At 48.8% G+C, this 16,159-nt stretch overlaps 1 protein-coding gene and 1 long non-coding RNA gene across 3 annotated transcripts; one reads left to right on the top strand and one right to left on the bottom strand.

Moving 5' to 3' along the window:
* Nucleotides 1–11,611: 11,611 nt before the first annotated feature.
* LOC148090997 (uncharacterized) lies at nt 11,612–15,793 on the bottom strand. Its single transcript, XR_015716050.1, has 3 exons — nt 15,736–15,793; nt 11,742–11,881; nt 11,612–11,633 (listed from the first exon to the last, which is right to left on the bottom strand). It is a non-coding gene; the product is annotated as an uncharacterized LOC148090997 (long non-coding RNA).
* ZBTB32 (zinc finger and BTB domain containing 32) lies at nt 13,329–15,447 on the top strand. Of its 2 annotated transcripts, XM_016220865.2 has the most exons (5): nt 13,329–14,212; nt 14,468–14,541; nt 14,652–14,720; nt 14,846–15,010; nt 15,191–15,447. In XM_016220865.2, exons 1-5 carry the CDS (start codon nt 13,329–13,331, stop codon nt 15,445–15,447), a joined length of 1,449 nt encoding a protein of 482 aa, XP_016076351.2. The 2 variants fall into 2 exon arrangements, with proteins under 2 accessions (XP_016076351.2, XP_087683221.1); XM_087827095.1 differs by having other exon boundaries at nt 14,405–14,720.
* Nucleotides 15,794–16,159: the final 366 nt, after the last annotated feature.

The raw sequence follows: 16,159 nt of genomic DNA, 5'->3' as shown, positions 1-16,159 counted from the left end.
CAATTGTATAGGTGGCTGGGATGATGGGTCTGAGTGGGTAATGTGTCTACAGCAGGCTGGCCCAAGCTTATTCATATGGTGGTGCTTGCAGGGTTCCCAAGACCCGCAAGAGAAGACAAGTCCCAAAGTGAACAAAGATTTGTTAGTGTCTGCTTTTATCACATTTGCTATTGTCCAATTGGTTAAAACAAGTCAATGACTAGGGCCAGGATTAGTGTGTGAGGTGCGCAAAAGGGAAGAGAATTATGGAGGCCATTTTAACAGGCAATTGCCAAACATGGGATCCAGGATGATACAAAGATGCCAGCAGTCCCCAAGAGAAGTAATCAAATGCCTCTATTTGAGAGTGTTCTACAGTTGTGATCTCAAACAGCCTTTGTTCCAGGCTGAAGCCAGATGGGAGATAGTTGATGCTAACAGCAGCCTAGACCTTGGGCCATTCCTTCAGTAACCAAAAAGCTGCCCTATGAATAGGTGCCTTTTCCCAAATTTCATATATCACAGAAGATTAAAGAGACAATGCTTTAACTAAGTTCATGTTTCAAAACTCAAGCAGGAGACATTAAAGATGTGAAGAATCCCTTAGATGCCTCTTAGATGCCTTCTTAGATGTCATGGGCACTGGAATAGAATGCAATAAAATAGAAAAGGTTAATGGTTAAGAAAATGGTCTCTTTGGAGTTCTTTAGTACTGTTGAACACATAATTAAAGTGTTCAAGTTCTTCTTGCTGTACAAAAGGAATATTAAGATCAAATTGCCAAGGATGTCCCATCTCACCACTCCTTTTCAACACCATACTGGAAGTCTTAGCTAATGCAATAAGAGAAGAAAAGGAAATAACAAATATACTGATAGAAAAGGAAGAAATAAAACTCTCTTTGCTCATAGGTGACATGATTGTCTATTTAGAAAATCCCAAAAAATCAATAAAAAGGAAAAACTCCTGGAACTAATAAGCAATTACAGCAAGGCTGGATACAACAGATCACATTGCAAGTCCAAGTGTTGCCTAATAATGAAGTCAAGTATGTTTATTATGTTTCTCCTTCTCAAGAAATGTTTGTCCTAACAGCTTTCATTACTAGAATGTATTCAAGGAGAAAAACAATTTTTTTTCTAAAATTGAGGGAGTATTGATGAAATAGGAGAGGGAAAATGTTGGTAACTGTAGCACCTGGGTGATAGGTACATATGGGTTCATTAAACCATCCTCTGTATAAAAGAAACACCTCCTTCTGTGACTTTGCATGGATCCTAGGAGATGCAAGCAATCCTGAGCATGGCCTATTAGGCCACATCCTGCCAAACATGCCCACCCTCCTCTCCCCTGTTTCCCCTTGCTTTGCTCTGTGCTCCATCAACATTGAACTTCCAGGCCATGATTCCCACAGCTCTGGAACCTCCTTTTCTACTGCCTGGAAACTCTCCCTAATCCCTAGTCTGATTAGCAAGTATTCATCCTTCAAATCTCAGTGCAAGCATCATTTCCTCCAGGAAGTCATCCTTAAAAACCCTGGCGAGATCAGAATCTTGTTTTACTTTCTTAAAGTGTCTACCTTGTGTTTTTTCCACATAGCACTTAGTGCGGTTTTACTTGCAATTAATAAAGGCCAACACTTAATGAGCACTTACTTTGTGCTAGAGCTGTTCTAAGAACTTCATAGGGGTCTACTCATTTGATCCTTTCAAGGTACAGAAAGTGAAAGCTGCTCAAGGTTACACAGTTGGTAAGTGGTACAGGTCAGATCCAAACCCTGTCAGAGCTGACATCTTAATCATTCTGCTCTTTTCCTTCCGCTGAAGTGAGAATATGCATTCCCCCTACCAGACTGTGATCCCCTCAGTGGCAGATATTCAGTGTTATGGACTGAATTGTCCCCACCCCCCCAATTCATATGTTGAAGTTCTAACCCTCAATGCAAATGCATTTGGAGATAGGGCCTTTAAGAAAGAAATCAAGGTTGAATGAAGTCATAAGGGTAGGGCCCTAATTCAATAGGAATGGTGTCCTTATATCTTAGTCCATTAGGGATGCTATAATAGAACACCACAGGCTGGGTACTTATAAAAAACAGAAATTTATCGCACACGGTTCTGGAGACTGAGAAGTCCAAGATCAAGGCTCTAGCAGGTCTGGTGAGGGCCTGCTTCCTGGTTCATAGATGGCTGTCTTCTCACTGTAACAGCACATGGTATAAGAGGCTTCTTTTATAAGGGCACTAATCCGTTCATGAGGGCTCCACCCTTGTGACCTAATCACCTCCCAAAGGTCCCATTTCTCAATACCAGCATATTGGGAGTTAGGATTTTAACATATGGATATTTGTGGGGGCAAACATTCAGCCTATGGTACCTTATAAGAAGAGGAAGAGACGCCAGGGGTGTGCATGCACAGAGGAAAGGCCATGTGAGGACAAAGTGAGAAGGCAGTCATCTGCAAGCCAAGGAGAGAGGCCTCAGGAGAAACCAACCCTGCCACCACCTTGATCTTGGACTTCCAGTCTCCAGAGCTGTGAGAAATTAACTTCTGTTGTTTAAACCACACAGTCTGTGATATTTTGTGTGTCAGTCGTAGCAGACTAATATGTTCAGTCTCTTCTTGCTTGCTATTATATACTTTCTACTAAGCACCATGTCTAGCATATAGGAAGTACTCCAAAAATATATACTCAGGCATCACCACCTTTTCTGGAAAGTCTTCCCTCATCCTACTCTCTCTCCTTCCCCTGGCTTAAATGCCCCTTCTGGATTTCAGCTGCTATACTTTCCATTTGGTTCTGGAAGGATAATTCCTTTCTAAAAACTTAAATCTTTGTTCCTGGCTGGGTAGCTCAGTTGGTTAGAGCACTGTTCCTATATGCCAAGGTTGCAGGTTTGGTCCTCCATCAGAGCACATGTAGGAGTCAACCAATGAAAGTATAAATAAGTGGAACAAGTCAGTGTGCTTCTCTCTCTCTCTCTCTCTCTCTCTCTCCTTTCCTCTTTCTCTAAAATCAATTAATAAAAAATTTTAAGGTTAAATCTTTGAATTTAAATATTTCAAAGAGGCTAGTCTTATCCAGGGCTCATCACAGGTAGCATATACTGACAGTTTAATAAATAATTTGAGTGAATGCAAGTCTGCTGACAAATGAGCCCTGGATAGGGAGCAGGAAGAATGGAGTTCTAAGCTTTGAGCCTCTAAAGTAATCATGACCCTGGGTTTATCCAGAGATCAAAGCTTGGGGAAGGTCCTACAGACCCTGTTCTGAAAAGTACAGGGTCATTTTTGTGTCTTTTATGAACATTTGTGCAGTTGAGCTGAACTCTTGAGCCTTAGTCAACTGCCTGGCTCATCTGACTTCTTGCTGTACCTCAGACATACTAAGTTCACTCTTGTCTCAGGGCCTTTGCACCTGCTACCTGTTCTGGGAGCACACTTCCCCAACTTTCCCATGGCAAATATATGGCCTTAATTTTCAGTGTCTACACCAGAGTGAAATCAGGTAATGGTGACTGTGAAGAAGCAACTCAGTTTCAGGGCTTTGGGGAAGAGATGCTACTATTCTATTATTTCATTGAATCCTCTCAACAGCCCTGGCAGGTATTCATTATCATTATCCCCATTTTATAGATGAGGAAATTGAGGCCAAGAGAGGTTAAATAAGTTGCCAACGGTCTCACAACTATCAGGTAGTAGGGCTAGGATATAAATCCAGGCAGTTTGGATCTAGTGTTCAGCTTCTTAACTATGAGGTTGTTTCTCAGTGTATACAGGGTGTCCCCAAAAATGTATACACGCTCTGAATAATTATAAAGGCAGTTTATTAAAATACATTTCATTTTCAAAATTGAGCTATCAGCTGTTAAAGTGTGTATACATTTTTGGGGGGGCATCCTGTTGTAAAACTTATTTAACGTAGGGTCTGGCACGGGATAGTTACTCAAAAATCTATAGTTATTTCTCCACTCTTCTCAGGCATTTGGTTCTCATCTTATAATCCGGCCCCCAGAATGAAGCCAACAACCCTTCCTACTCCACCTTGCCAGAGCCCAGGGTCCCTCACGTCATCTTCTCATGCTTGCACACACTGTGTAGCTGGATTTCAGGGCTCTAGAGTAAGGGTCCCTGGGTTCCCATCCACAGTTTCTACCATTCACTAGATCTGTAAACAAAGAAATGTTACATCCCTCCCTGGGTCTGTTTTCTCACCTGTAAAATGTGAACGCTTTCACCTTTCCTGGACCATAAGAAGTGTTTGATAAACGGTAGCAATTATGAGTAGGGCTTCTCAATGAGAAGCTCCCAATGGTCTGAGGCTGTAAAATACACTCCCAACCACCTTTAGGGCCAAAGTTGGGACCAGAATAACTCACTGTTTGCAGACAAGGCTGGCTGGATCAGAAGACCTCCCACCTGATCCAACCCAGGATCTACCAGACAAGTACTTCCTGGACGCAGTGTGGTTCCGGGCATGATCTCTCGGGTCTGAAAGACCTAAGTCTGCCAGCTTTGATTTCTCCTGACAGCCTCATTTTCTTCATCTGTGAAGTGGGAAAGGAGCAGTGCGAGGAGTGATTAGGAATGAGGGTTTGAATTCAGAAGGTTACGTATCATTCTACTCCTTGCTCTGCCAAGGGTGGGCTATGTAAGCTGAGTGTCGTCACCTCCTTGCACCTTGGTTGTCTGCTCCAGTGGGTTTTGTCATCATTCCTCTTCCTAGGGTGGCTGAGGACTGCCCAGGACCATGGGTGCCCACACTGTAGACCCTGTAGCTGTTAGGATGGGAGGCAGTGTATAACAATGGTTAGGAGCTTAGGCTCTGCAGTCAGATTGAAACAGGCTTTGTTCAAATTCCAGCTCTGGTGAGATCTTAGGGGAAATCAATTTCTTCTCCCAGCCTCAATTTGCTTATCTGTGAAGTGAGAAAAGTAACAGTAAGTATGACAGAGCTTGCTATGAGGATTCAACCAAACGATGCATGCAAAGCATTTAAAACTGGCCCGGCTCAGCGTTAAGTGATGACTAAGTGGCAGATACGATGAGGCTGACATTTTAAATACCCTTTTCTAGAATGCAAATGCATTTGTCCAACTGCCTGAGGAGTTGCAAAGATGTGCTGAGTGCTGGAGACTTCAGGATCAGATTCAAGTCCAAAACAAAAATAAAAAACCAACTCCCACCCTCATTTATAATGAGGTAAACCAGAGCCCATGTGACCACATCAAACCCCACCCCACATCTACAAGATCAACTCTGCTTAATCGTAGTGTCCCTTGAATGCTGGACTCTCCCCAGAACAAGGGCGGAGGCTCAGCAACGCCCTTACTCACTGCTGGACAAGCAACTTTGCTTCTGACCGAGAGGCTAACCCAGCATAGCAATCGGCTCCCTTAGGAGCCAATGAGATGACGCAGAAAGCGTGGTACCAGTTAAGGGCTCCGTAAGCGGAAGCTGCTGTCACCGCTGTCACAACGCCCGTCTTTGCCCTGCCTTGTCAGGGGCTTGCTCCCGCGTATCGTATAGTAGCGGACCCTCTCCTTAGGCGGTTCCCCGCCTGCTGTCCGGGCGCCTCCGCCCGCCCTCTCCAGGCTTCTCCTGCGCCAACACCCGCGCCACCCCCAGCCCCACAGCTAGTCGCGCGGAAGGAGCCTCCACAACACACTCCGCGGAGCCCGGGAGCTGAGCCGAAGCTCAGGGACAGACCCCCAAAAGTCCGAAACAGCGGAGCTGGGCTCCCGCCTCCCGGCCCGCTAATCGATTAAAAGCGAAGAAGCCAGCCTCGGGACCAATCAGAAGTGACAGCGGTTGAGCAATGCCCGCCTCTTCCAAGCGCCCTTGCACCTCATTGGACGAGGCTCGAACCCCGCTTAGTGGGGCCAGCCAATCAGCGAAGCAACCGCTGAAGGGCCGGTGGGAGAAAGGAGGCAGTTGGCCCTTGCAGACCGCGGCCGTGCGAGCTTGCAGTCTGTCAGCTCCAAAACCCTGCCGAGGCACAAAGGCCGTTGGTCGGGCCCGAAGCCCGGGCCAGCTAATGGCCGGGCAGCGCTATGGGCCATTTTCTCTACAGTGTGGTGGGGGGACTGGCACACGAAGTTCGCAGGTAATCCTGGCTCAGCTGACGGTTGAGGTGTCAATGAGCAGTTGAAGAGCGAGTATCTAGGCCTAGGCCATTCATGCGCGGGTCAAGGCACTGCCCCCTCTTGTGTCTCCCCTGTCCCCGCATACTTCCTGATGAGGCAGGGTGCGTTCTGCAGCCAGTCAGTGGTGGCACAGGGGAGCTGCCCACGGGCACCTGAAGTCGGGCTGGCTCTCGAGTGCGTCCCAGTCAAACACACACACACCCCTCAACAGATTGTAAGGAGTTGAGAGAAAGGTGAAAGGCTTTGCAACAAGAGCTACTCAGCGTGGCAAGGCAGAAGCAAGAAAGCGGTGGTATCCCTGAACTCCTGGGATGGGAGAGTGCAGGGCTACTCAGGTGGAGGAAATTCAAGTCCCAGTCACCTTGTAGAAACGGTGGGAGAGGGCACATTCCGCAGCCAATCAGCATTGGAGGCAGGCTTGAGGTTTCGATCTCAGCCAATCAGCGGCGGGCGAGAGGCGGGCTCGAGATCCTGGAAAGAGGATGCAGCCGGAGCTGCAACCAATCAGCATCCGCCTCGGGATCCAGGCGCGAAGAGCGCGCGCCGGGGCCTCCCATTCCTGGCCTAGCGACAGTCCCCGCTTTCTAACGGCCACTCGGGCTTGCGCCGCCCCGAGTGTATGTGAGGCCGAGTGGGGAGAGGAACAGGGTCTGAGCTGGTGAGTGCCATGGTTTTTCTTACTCTTCTTCGAGCTCGGGCCTGGCCCGGGCACAGCTGGGATATAGGGGACTGAGCGGTCGCCGTGAGGGTTAGGAAGTAAGGGCCGAGGGCTTTAGGCCCTCAGAACTCCCTCTGCCTTGGGGAGACTGGAAATGGGGCCTCCTGGGCAACTTTGAGACCTGGCTGGGCAGAGGCCAGGCCAGCAAGCCCTATGAATTAGTCCGTGGTTCCTGATGCCAGCCTGATTTGGAAGTGTGTTGTGGGGCAGTTGGAGGCCCTTGGAGCCCTGTGTGGGGTCACTGGCCATGAAGTATGGCGTCTGAACTGTGAGAGGCTGTCTGGGGTCTCTGGACTGTGTCTGGATCTGGTGACTGGAGCGAGAAGCCTGTGACTCTCCATAGGTTATTGGGAGTCACTGGCCAAGAGATGAAACTAGTGTGCACTTGAGAGATTTCCTGGGTTGAAGAGTGAGTGTTGATGAGCTCAAAAGCCCAATGGGAAGTTGTCAAGGGTCACTGCATCCAGGCTGTGCTGGGAACATGTGTCTGCAGGCTTTTTGAGGTCTCTGGACTCCTGGGTTGAGGTGCTCTTGGCAGATTTTCCAGTATTTGAGTCCAGGTTGGACAATGTGGCTAGGAGGTTAGGCCCATGGCCTTCTGGAGGTTTTGAGGAAGGGGGGATGTCTCCAAACCCCAGCCAAGTTGTTTGTCCTGCATGAATATCATTGCCTGTGGTCGCTCTAGACAAAACCCAGATTGGGTCATATCCGGGGCATTTTAGTCCTGTCCCCACCTCTTCCCCAAATCCTTTCTGGTGACTCCCAGAAGACATCAGGCTGTAAGCATGGGGTAGGTGCATGGGAAAGATGGATGCTGTACCGGAGCACAGGAAGAGGTGTGTGAAATATCCTGCTCATTAGGAAATCACCCAGGTTGTCTTTGCTGAAGGCTTTTTATATTTATGAGGCAGGGTATTGATATCTATTTTCACTCAGCTTTTCCAGCATTACATGGTATTAAAGCTTTCAGAGTGTTTTCATGTACGCCCAGAGCTCTTAAACCAAGGATGGGGAATACAAGGGAGTGGTGGTCTATGAGTGGATTTCAAGAGTTTGTGAACTCTTGGAAATCACAAAAAAAACTGTATGCATGTTGGATTTGGATTTGGATTTGGATTTGGATTTGGGGAGGAGTGGGGGACAAAAGCGGTCACAGGGATAAGTGAGGAGTATTTGGCCTGTCCAAGTTTGGGCTTCAGAACAGTCTGTGAATTCCTTATCATTCACATGCAAAATGGTATGAGAGTCTACAATTTTGTGATGTAGAGTTGATTCTATAGCTTACATTTTCAAAGGGATGATGACTCCCCTAAGAGTTTAAAGACTATTGGAATAAAGTAGGCTTCCATATTATTTATGGGGCTTTGGCATGACTAGAAATGAAAATTCCCCTTTTTCTTCCTACACCTGTTGTTGGCACACATTTCAAGGTATCTCACATATACTAGCCTGCATGTCCAAGCTTAGTCTACCTGCCTCTCACACACAGTCAGGGTCTAAAGTTACATCAGTCCCACAATCCACTCTCATGAATACAGATCTGGGGCTGAGGCCCATGTAGGCCCTGGAAGTGGGCCATTTGGGCTAGGATGTCCAAGGGTTCTGAGTTCCCAGAGCATGGTCTAGAATTGGGGGGTGGGCACAGGTTCCAGGTGGGTACTTCCTAGATGCTCTTGGACCCCTAAGGCCATGGGAAGGACACAGCCAGAAGATGTCAGAGTGGGGCTCTCTCCCTGGGTTTAAGGCAATACTGGTATTCAGTACTAGTCTTGAAAACAGTCCCTGTGGGGAAGTTGAGAGTCTTAGAAGAATTAGCCCCATGTTAGGGCTGAAGAAAAAGGCCCTTCACTGTGAGGATGCAGTGGAACCTAAGTTGTGTGTGTGTGTGTGTGTGTGTGTGTGTGTTTACTTCTAGTCTAGTTCTTTTTCCACGTAATCCTCAAAAGGTGTGCTATGATAGGTTCTCTGTGACCTAGATTTAGCTCACGTGGCTATGACTGTATCTGACTCTTGGGTATGTACAATATAGATTTAAGGGAAGAAAAAAATGAATTCACTTTGTGGTGTCTCTTCTCTGGTATGTTGGATGTATTTAACCAGAATGCTTGAACATTTAAAAGTTTATGTGAGAATTGGATAATTGGTCTTAATCTATAAAAAATGCAGTGTGTGTGTGGGGGTGTTAACCACCTTAAAAATGTGTGTGTGTGTGTGTGGGGTGTTAACCACCATAATTTGGGTAGAGATGTGTTCCTGGGGAAAGTTGAAAGTTCATAGAATTTTTCTGAACAGAATCTTGTTAAAACTTAGCTTTGGAGTTACTCAATATTTAAAATAAGAGAGGTAAAGGGAGGATGTTTTCATAAAATAACCATCCCTCTATCTGGTCTATTCTGATTACTTTTGAATTATAATATAGGGTGTCCCAAAAAATGTATACACACTTTGAATAATTATTAATTCCAATGGGTTAATCTGAAAAGAAAGAAACATCAACTGAGCTATCGGCTTTTAGTAGTGTATACATTTTGTCGAGACAGCCTATATTTATATCAAGCTGGGTTGTGCCTGAAAGGGCTCTTGGTCAAGCTCATCAGTGAGAATAAAAAATACCAGATTTCAAACTTTACTTAGTAATATGAGTATTATAAAGGACTGAGAGGCAAAAATCATACCTCCTTTCCCCACATACTTCTCTTCCAGTTATGTCCTACCTAATCTCTCCTACCTACTCCACCCTCTACCAGGGTCCAGGCTTGTGTCCCCATAACCTGTGGTCCTCAGGGAGAAAATTGCAGGTGATTCCTACTGAGTCAGCTTGGGAAGTGGAAGGTGAACAAGGTTTTTGAGACTGAGGAGGGGAGACCTTTCAAAAATTAAAAGGGCAGTGGCCCTGTCCTTCCAAGTCAAAGCATGAATTGCTTCTGTGGTCACTGCTTACTCCATGCAAGAAAGCCTGGGCTATGCAGTAAAAAATGTAAAGAGAGAGCCCTGGCTGGTGTTGCTCAGTTGGTTGGGCATCATGCTGTGCATTGAAAAGGTTGCTGGTGTGATTCGAGGTCAGGGCACATGCCCAGGTTGTGGGCTTGATCCCCAGCAGGGGGCATGCAGGAGGCAGCCAATCAATGTTTTGATATCACATCACTGTTTCTTTCTCCCTTCCTCTCCTTCTAAAAATATATAAGAAGTCATATATATATATATATATATATATATATATATATATATATATATATATATATATATATATATGAGAGAGAGAGAGAGAGAGATATGGCCTAGAATGGTGTCACCAGCCTAAGGGCTGAGGTGTAGGCAGCCCTAGAGATACCTCTAAGGAGGGAGGAAGTCTCTAAAGGGATACTCTTAGATGGAGTAGACCCCAAGTGGGAGGCAAGATAAGGGTTTCCCATTCTTGGGAGCTTTTGTTCACTGAATGGGGAGTTCCTTTGCCTCTTCTGCTCCCTTTTAGACTTCTTAAACACCCACTGACACTCCTGTCACTACATTTGGCTTACAGAGGATGCTGCCTTTTAAGCTGTCTCCAACTCTCTTGATCATCAATGGGAAAACCACCCCAGTGGGGGCACTGAGTCACAGACACAAGATAGAGGGCTGAGAGGTGAGAAGGGGGCCATACTCCACTGGGTGGTGACAGACCTCTGTACCTCTCTTTATACACTTGGGGTTTCTCCCTCATGGCTCTCTGCACTTATTCTATATCTTCAGGGATCGAGGATTTCTGTGTATATGTAAATACCTGTCATTGGTGCTTTTATGTGTCCAGGCCAAGTGTCTTTTATATGGGTGTCTAGGGAGCTTCTGGGTGTGGTGGTGTGAGGAGTTCGAAAGCTCAGAAATGGAAAACATTTAACCTTCAGAGCAGCAAATGAATACAGCTTGCCCATTTGCATTTTCCCTTTCACTCTGACTCATTTTCCCCTCTCCCCACCCTATTATTGCCCCTCCACCAGCCCCACCCATTGGCACACCCTGCCTGATCTAGGAAGGGTTAACTTCTACCTGCACCCAAGCTAGAGTGAGAGGTAGAGAGAAAGCATGTTAGGTCTGGAGAGAGAAAGTGGAAGGTTGGTCTGAACATTTTGGGGTCCTGGAGCCAAAGGGAGAAACAGGAGTTTAGGGACATAATATTTGAGTCTAGGAGGGGACCAGGATCTAAGGGAGACGCCCGGGGGGGGGGGGGGATGACCAGACTATGTCTTGTTACCAGAGCAGCCTTCCAGTGCCTGACTAGTTTATCTTCCCGTATTTATTGGGCATATATGACACGCCAGGCACATATAAGTTATATCACTTGTCAAATGAATGAGAATTGGCCAAAGGATGAGGGATCATGAAATAAAGAAACAGAAAAAGAAATTTGAGTTTCTCAGGTCTCATCCTTTCCCTGGGTTAACAAGTGTTAAAGTGTGAAGAGGGGAAATCTCCGAGGACCTTGACCCTCTGGGCAGGAAGTAAAAGAAACCCCGGAGTCCTGATTTCAGAGAAATGTCATTTGTCATCAACCCAAGGAAAGGAGTTTTTCTCTTCGAAGACCACCACAGACCCTTTCTGGGGTTGCCCCCTTCAGAGATTGATGGGAGGACTTGAGTCACTCACACCCGTCCGCAACGGTGGCCCAGATGACAGGTCATTCCACAGAGCAGTCAAGGCTTCCCAGTACCAGGACAGGCATGCTGTCGGCCCTCCTTCCCCCTCCTTGGAATCAGGTACTTAGTCTGTTTTACTTGAGAGAGTGGCTTCCATCTGCCTGAGCTCTGCTGACACCTCTAAGAAACAAAATTAAGACTATGTGAATGGTGCAGGTTGTGACAAACCACTTTAACAGTCACCAGTTCATCTTGACCCCCCTCCAAATGAGGTAAGCAGAGGTTTACCCTATTTCATGGACGAGGTAAGGGAGGCTCAGAGAGATGACTTGCCCAAGGTGACTCAACCAGTAAATGGCAGAGATGAGACTCAAAGGCAGGTCTGATCAGTCCAAGGTTTTTGTTGCTTCAGATACACTTCTTTGACTCTAGAAGTTCACAGATGAAATAAGAGGATAGGAGGTTAGGAGGCAGAATGCCTGGATTCTGGGATAGAAGGGTGGTCTTTCCTGGAGGGGTGAGTCAGAGCAGGGGTATAAGACCACACCCCGTGGGGGAACTGCGGCAGACTGATACTTGGGACACCCAATGGAAGACTGTGAGGTCAGGGGCGGGGTTACCGGGGTGGGGGGTGGGCAGGAGCCCAAACAGCAGTTCAGAACATGCGGTGTTCAGGAGGAAGCTACAACTGGTGAGTGGTTTCTTCTCCCCAGCTGAGACTTTCCTCCCATTATACTCCTCTTTCTGTCCGCTTCCTGCCAATCTGTAGCCCTCTCCCTGAGGTGCCCAAGTAATAATCCTTCCTCCCACAAGGGTCCTCACCACACCTAGGAGTGTTTCCACTGGGCACTGAGACATTTGGGTCTATCTCTTTGTATCTGGGTTCCCAGTTCTCTTCTTAAAAGCCAGTGCGGTGGTTTTGATGTGTGATAAATTTCTGTCCTGTTGGGTTCTGTCTTTTTTTATTCTTCACTTTTGGCTTATGAAAAACAAAATTAAACCATCTCCTTATCTTAACCTTGAAACGAAATAGTCTCTTTTCTACAGTTCTCATTTCCCTTCCTCTCACTTCCTCAGGGGTCAAAGTCTTCTCCAAAACCTCTCTCCATCCTTGGGTCAAGAGCCTGGTCTCCGGTGGCTTCTGTACTTGCTCTCTTAACTCACTAGACAGGCATCTTTGGTCTCTCCCAGTTCCTTCTGAGGATGTGTTCTAGATGCTTCAGCCTCAAGATGATCGATTGATGCCTTGGAGCCTGCCCTCCTGCAGCTATGATCCCCATATCGCTGACTTTTCTGCTCCTCAAGACCATTGGCTCCACACAATGGACTTGTGTGGGGACACACTAGCTCTTTAACTCTCCCATGAAGCAGCGTCTTGCTCCGTCCCTAATTGCCAGGACTGACTGGGTCTTGAGGTGATCTCTTTGTGTGGAATGAAGAGAGCCTGGCCTGCTCAGAAGTCTTTCCCTGCAGAGGGGCTCAGAGAAGCAGAAGTGTCAGTGTCTGCTATCCTTTAAGTCAGAGATTGCTAACTGGCAAAATCCATCTATAGAGTCTTAAACCCACTGCTTGATACAGTTGTTAAGTACCTGGTCCTTGCTCTTTAAGTCCTCACTTTGGTCTAATTTCCATTTTCTTTCCACCCAACCCCATGCCCCTGGCCCCTGTTATGGTTCTGGATAAGCTCAAGCCCTCTCTTGGATTAGTTTATTTGCTCAAGATAGAGAGCTCTCATCCAGAACAAGCAACTCACTCTTTCTCCCCTCACCTCCACAGGCTTGGAAATATGCTGTTCCTCCCTCCCCTTTCCACTACGGACCTCACACTGTGGCCTCTGTCTCAGAACTTCTGAGATTGGTATCCAGGCAAGATAAAATGCCCCTGTCCCCAACAAGACTGCCTAGCCCCTACGGCTCTGATCGGCTGGTACGGCTAGCAGCCAGGCTCCGGCCAGCACTATGTGATACCATGATCACAGTGGGGAGCCAGGAGTTCCCTGCCCACAGCCTGGTGCTGGCAGGTGTGAGCCAGCAGCTGGGCCGCAGGGGCCACTGGACTCTGGTGAAAGGAATCAGCCCTTCCACTTTCGCACAACTTCTGTACTTTGTCTATGGAGAGAGTGTTGAGCTGCAACCTGGGGAACTGGGGCCCCTTGAGGAGGCGGCCAGGGCCTTGGGGGTGCAGTCCCTGGAAGAGGCATGCAGGAAGGCTCGAAGAGACAGAGCTGGAGTAGAGTTGAATCAAGAGCTGAAGGAACATCAGGAGAAGCCAGAGAGACCCACAAGGGATTCTGAGAGAGGAGGGGGGGACCTTGGAGAGCAGAGACCAGAGATGTTTATTAGAGCTGGTGGGAGAGAACAGGAGACAGTGCCCAAGCACAGGCCACCAAAAGAGAATCCTGAGATAGCAGAGGCAATGCAGGAGGGTCAGAGGGAGCAGATGAAATCAGAGGAGAAACTCAACCAATCCCTTCTTGACCACAGGGGAGTAGATGGGAAACAAGAAGTGATCATGTGGGTGAGGGAGAGTGCAGGGGGCTCTGAGGAAAGTCTAGGGGAGTTGCCTGGCCCCCCACCCCTACCAGGTTCCCTCCAAACCAGCGTCACTTCTAGGCCCTGGTGGGCTGAGACCCCTTGGTTGAGGGAGGGCCAGCCTGCCCTGTGGAGCTTCCTGCTATTGCCACACAGATATGGCACTCCCTTCTCCCATAGTACGCCCATCACTGCAGCCTGGCAAGAGGTCTGGCCTCAGGACCAGAGGTGAGTGAAGGGTCTAATGGAAGCCTAGCTGGGAGGGGGAGTGGTTCAGGTGAGGCAGTGGTGATGGGTGGAAGGGTACCACATCTTTTATCTCTATTGTACATTTCCTGAGCTGGAGATAGGACAAGAAGCTCCCAACACAGGGGAAGCCAAAGCCCAGCCCCTGAAAACTAATGACACCTTCCTCTTCAGGATGGGATCGGTCAGGATCCCTAGTTTTGCCAAGTCTGTTACTCTTCCCCATCCCACCCCCAGGATCCCACTGTCCCTTAACCTCCACAAAGGGTTCTGGAGCCAGAATCAGTTGGCCTTCTCTAGCCCTACATCAGGTAAGCCCCTCACTAGCCTGCATGAACCCTGTAATAGGGTCTCCCTGCTGGGGCTGGGGCTGCAGAAGTTCAGCCTGAATAGGGCCCCTACTTCACTCTGCTCCCTCCAGGTTCCCTCCCCCGGGCGCCCACAAAGCTCAGCCCTGGGGAGATGGAAGAATCTGATCAGAGGCACACAGGTGAGTAGGGTGAGGATGCTTTTGCTCCAGTCTTAGTGTAGCCCCTGATGTCTTGCCTGAGTGTTCCAGTGATCTGCCCCTGGGATTCCCAGCTCTGCCCTCCTTTGCCTTCTTTGTCCCCACAGGTGCACTTGCAACCTGTGCAGGTTTTGTGGGCAAAGCAGGCCACCCATCTCGCCAACACCCTCCCCCGCCCCCTCCTGCTCGGTCGAGGCCCTATTCTTGTTCTGTCTGTGGAAAGAGGTTTGCACTCAAGCACCAGATGGAGACACACTACCGAGTCCACACAGGTACAGGCACCTGGCCCAGTGTAAATTGTCTGCTTCTCTCTAAACACTGATCTGCCTGCCCTTAAGTCCCTCTCTGTGTGCCTGGCTCTAACGCAACTCCTTTGTCCAGTTGCCCTGGTCTACCCCTAGGCCAGCCTTCATCCCCTTATCTTCACCAGCCTTCCCCTCCACCCGCCCTAGGAGAGAAGCCCTTCTCCTGTGGCCTCTGTCCCCAACGTTCCCGGGACTTCTCAGCCATGACCAAGCACCTGCGGACACACGGGGCTGCACCCTACCGCTGCTCTCTGTGCGGGGCTGGCTGCCCCAGCCTGGCCTCCATGCAGGCACACATGCGGGGCCACTCGCCCAGCCAGCTCCCGCCGGGATGGACCATTCGCTCCACCTTCCTCTACTCCTCCTCCTCCTCCAGGACATCCCGGGCCTCACCCACCATGTAGGCCCCTTTCCTCCTCCACCTAACGGGGTGTCAGTAGCTTCTTTGGCTGAAACCAAAGAATAAAAGAATTAAAGATGGGCTGGTGGGCTGGCTATGCTTCTGAACCGGCACCCTGGCTTCGGTAGTCTAGCAAATTCGGCTCTAAGAAGCATCGCAAGAAGGGCGCCGAGAGCCCTCCCCCAGATGACTGCGGACTGCAGAAGCCTGGACCAGCGATCTCGTGTAGGGTGAGGGTAGTGAAGTTTGCGCAAGTGCATCTTAACTGTGCGGGGAGTGTTGACTTCCTCACCAAAATAAAGCGTTTTCTGTGCCTTCCTCTCAGGACGAGAAAGCAGAGTCCAGACTTTAGTCTGCGCCGGGGTGGGGGTGCGCGCAGCCTAGCCCCTAGTCCTGTAGCGGCCCCTAGTGGGGGTACATCCGCTGTTCCGCGCGGCGGCCACCTCCTCCATCTCCCTCCCCTCCCCAGGAGGCTGCGAGCCCGGAGGGCTAGGTGATCCCGCTGACTTAGCAGCAAGCCCTGCGGGGGCAGGCTGTAAGTACCCAAGTTACTGCTCCTTCCACAGCAAGCAAAGGCGCACGGAGTCTGAGTCTGGGGACCCCTGGCTAGGGACTCGAGGAGTACGCGTGCTCTGCTGTGCTTTCGACCACGCGCCTCCTCTCCTTGAGGACAGGTGCCGCGGCTTCTGTGGCATCTTTCCTCCACGCTGTGTGGA

This window comes from Miniopterus natalensis, chromosome 18, assembly GCF_054644295.1.
Source record: "Miniopterus natalensis isolate mMinNat1 chromosome 18, mMinNat1.hap1, whole genome shotgun sequence".
Lineage (NCBI taxonomy): Eukaryota > Metazoa > Chordata > Mammalia > Chiroptera > Miniopteridae > Miniopterus > Miniopterus natalensis.
The sequence above is the reverse complement of the archived record's forward strand: the minus strand, read 5'-3'. Positions and strand labels throughout refer to the sequence as shown.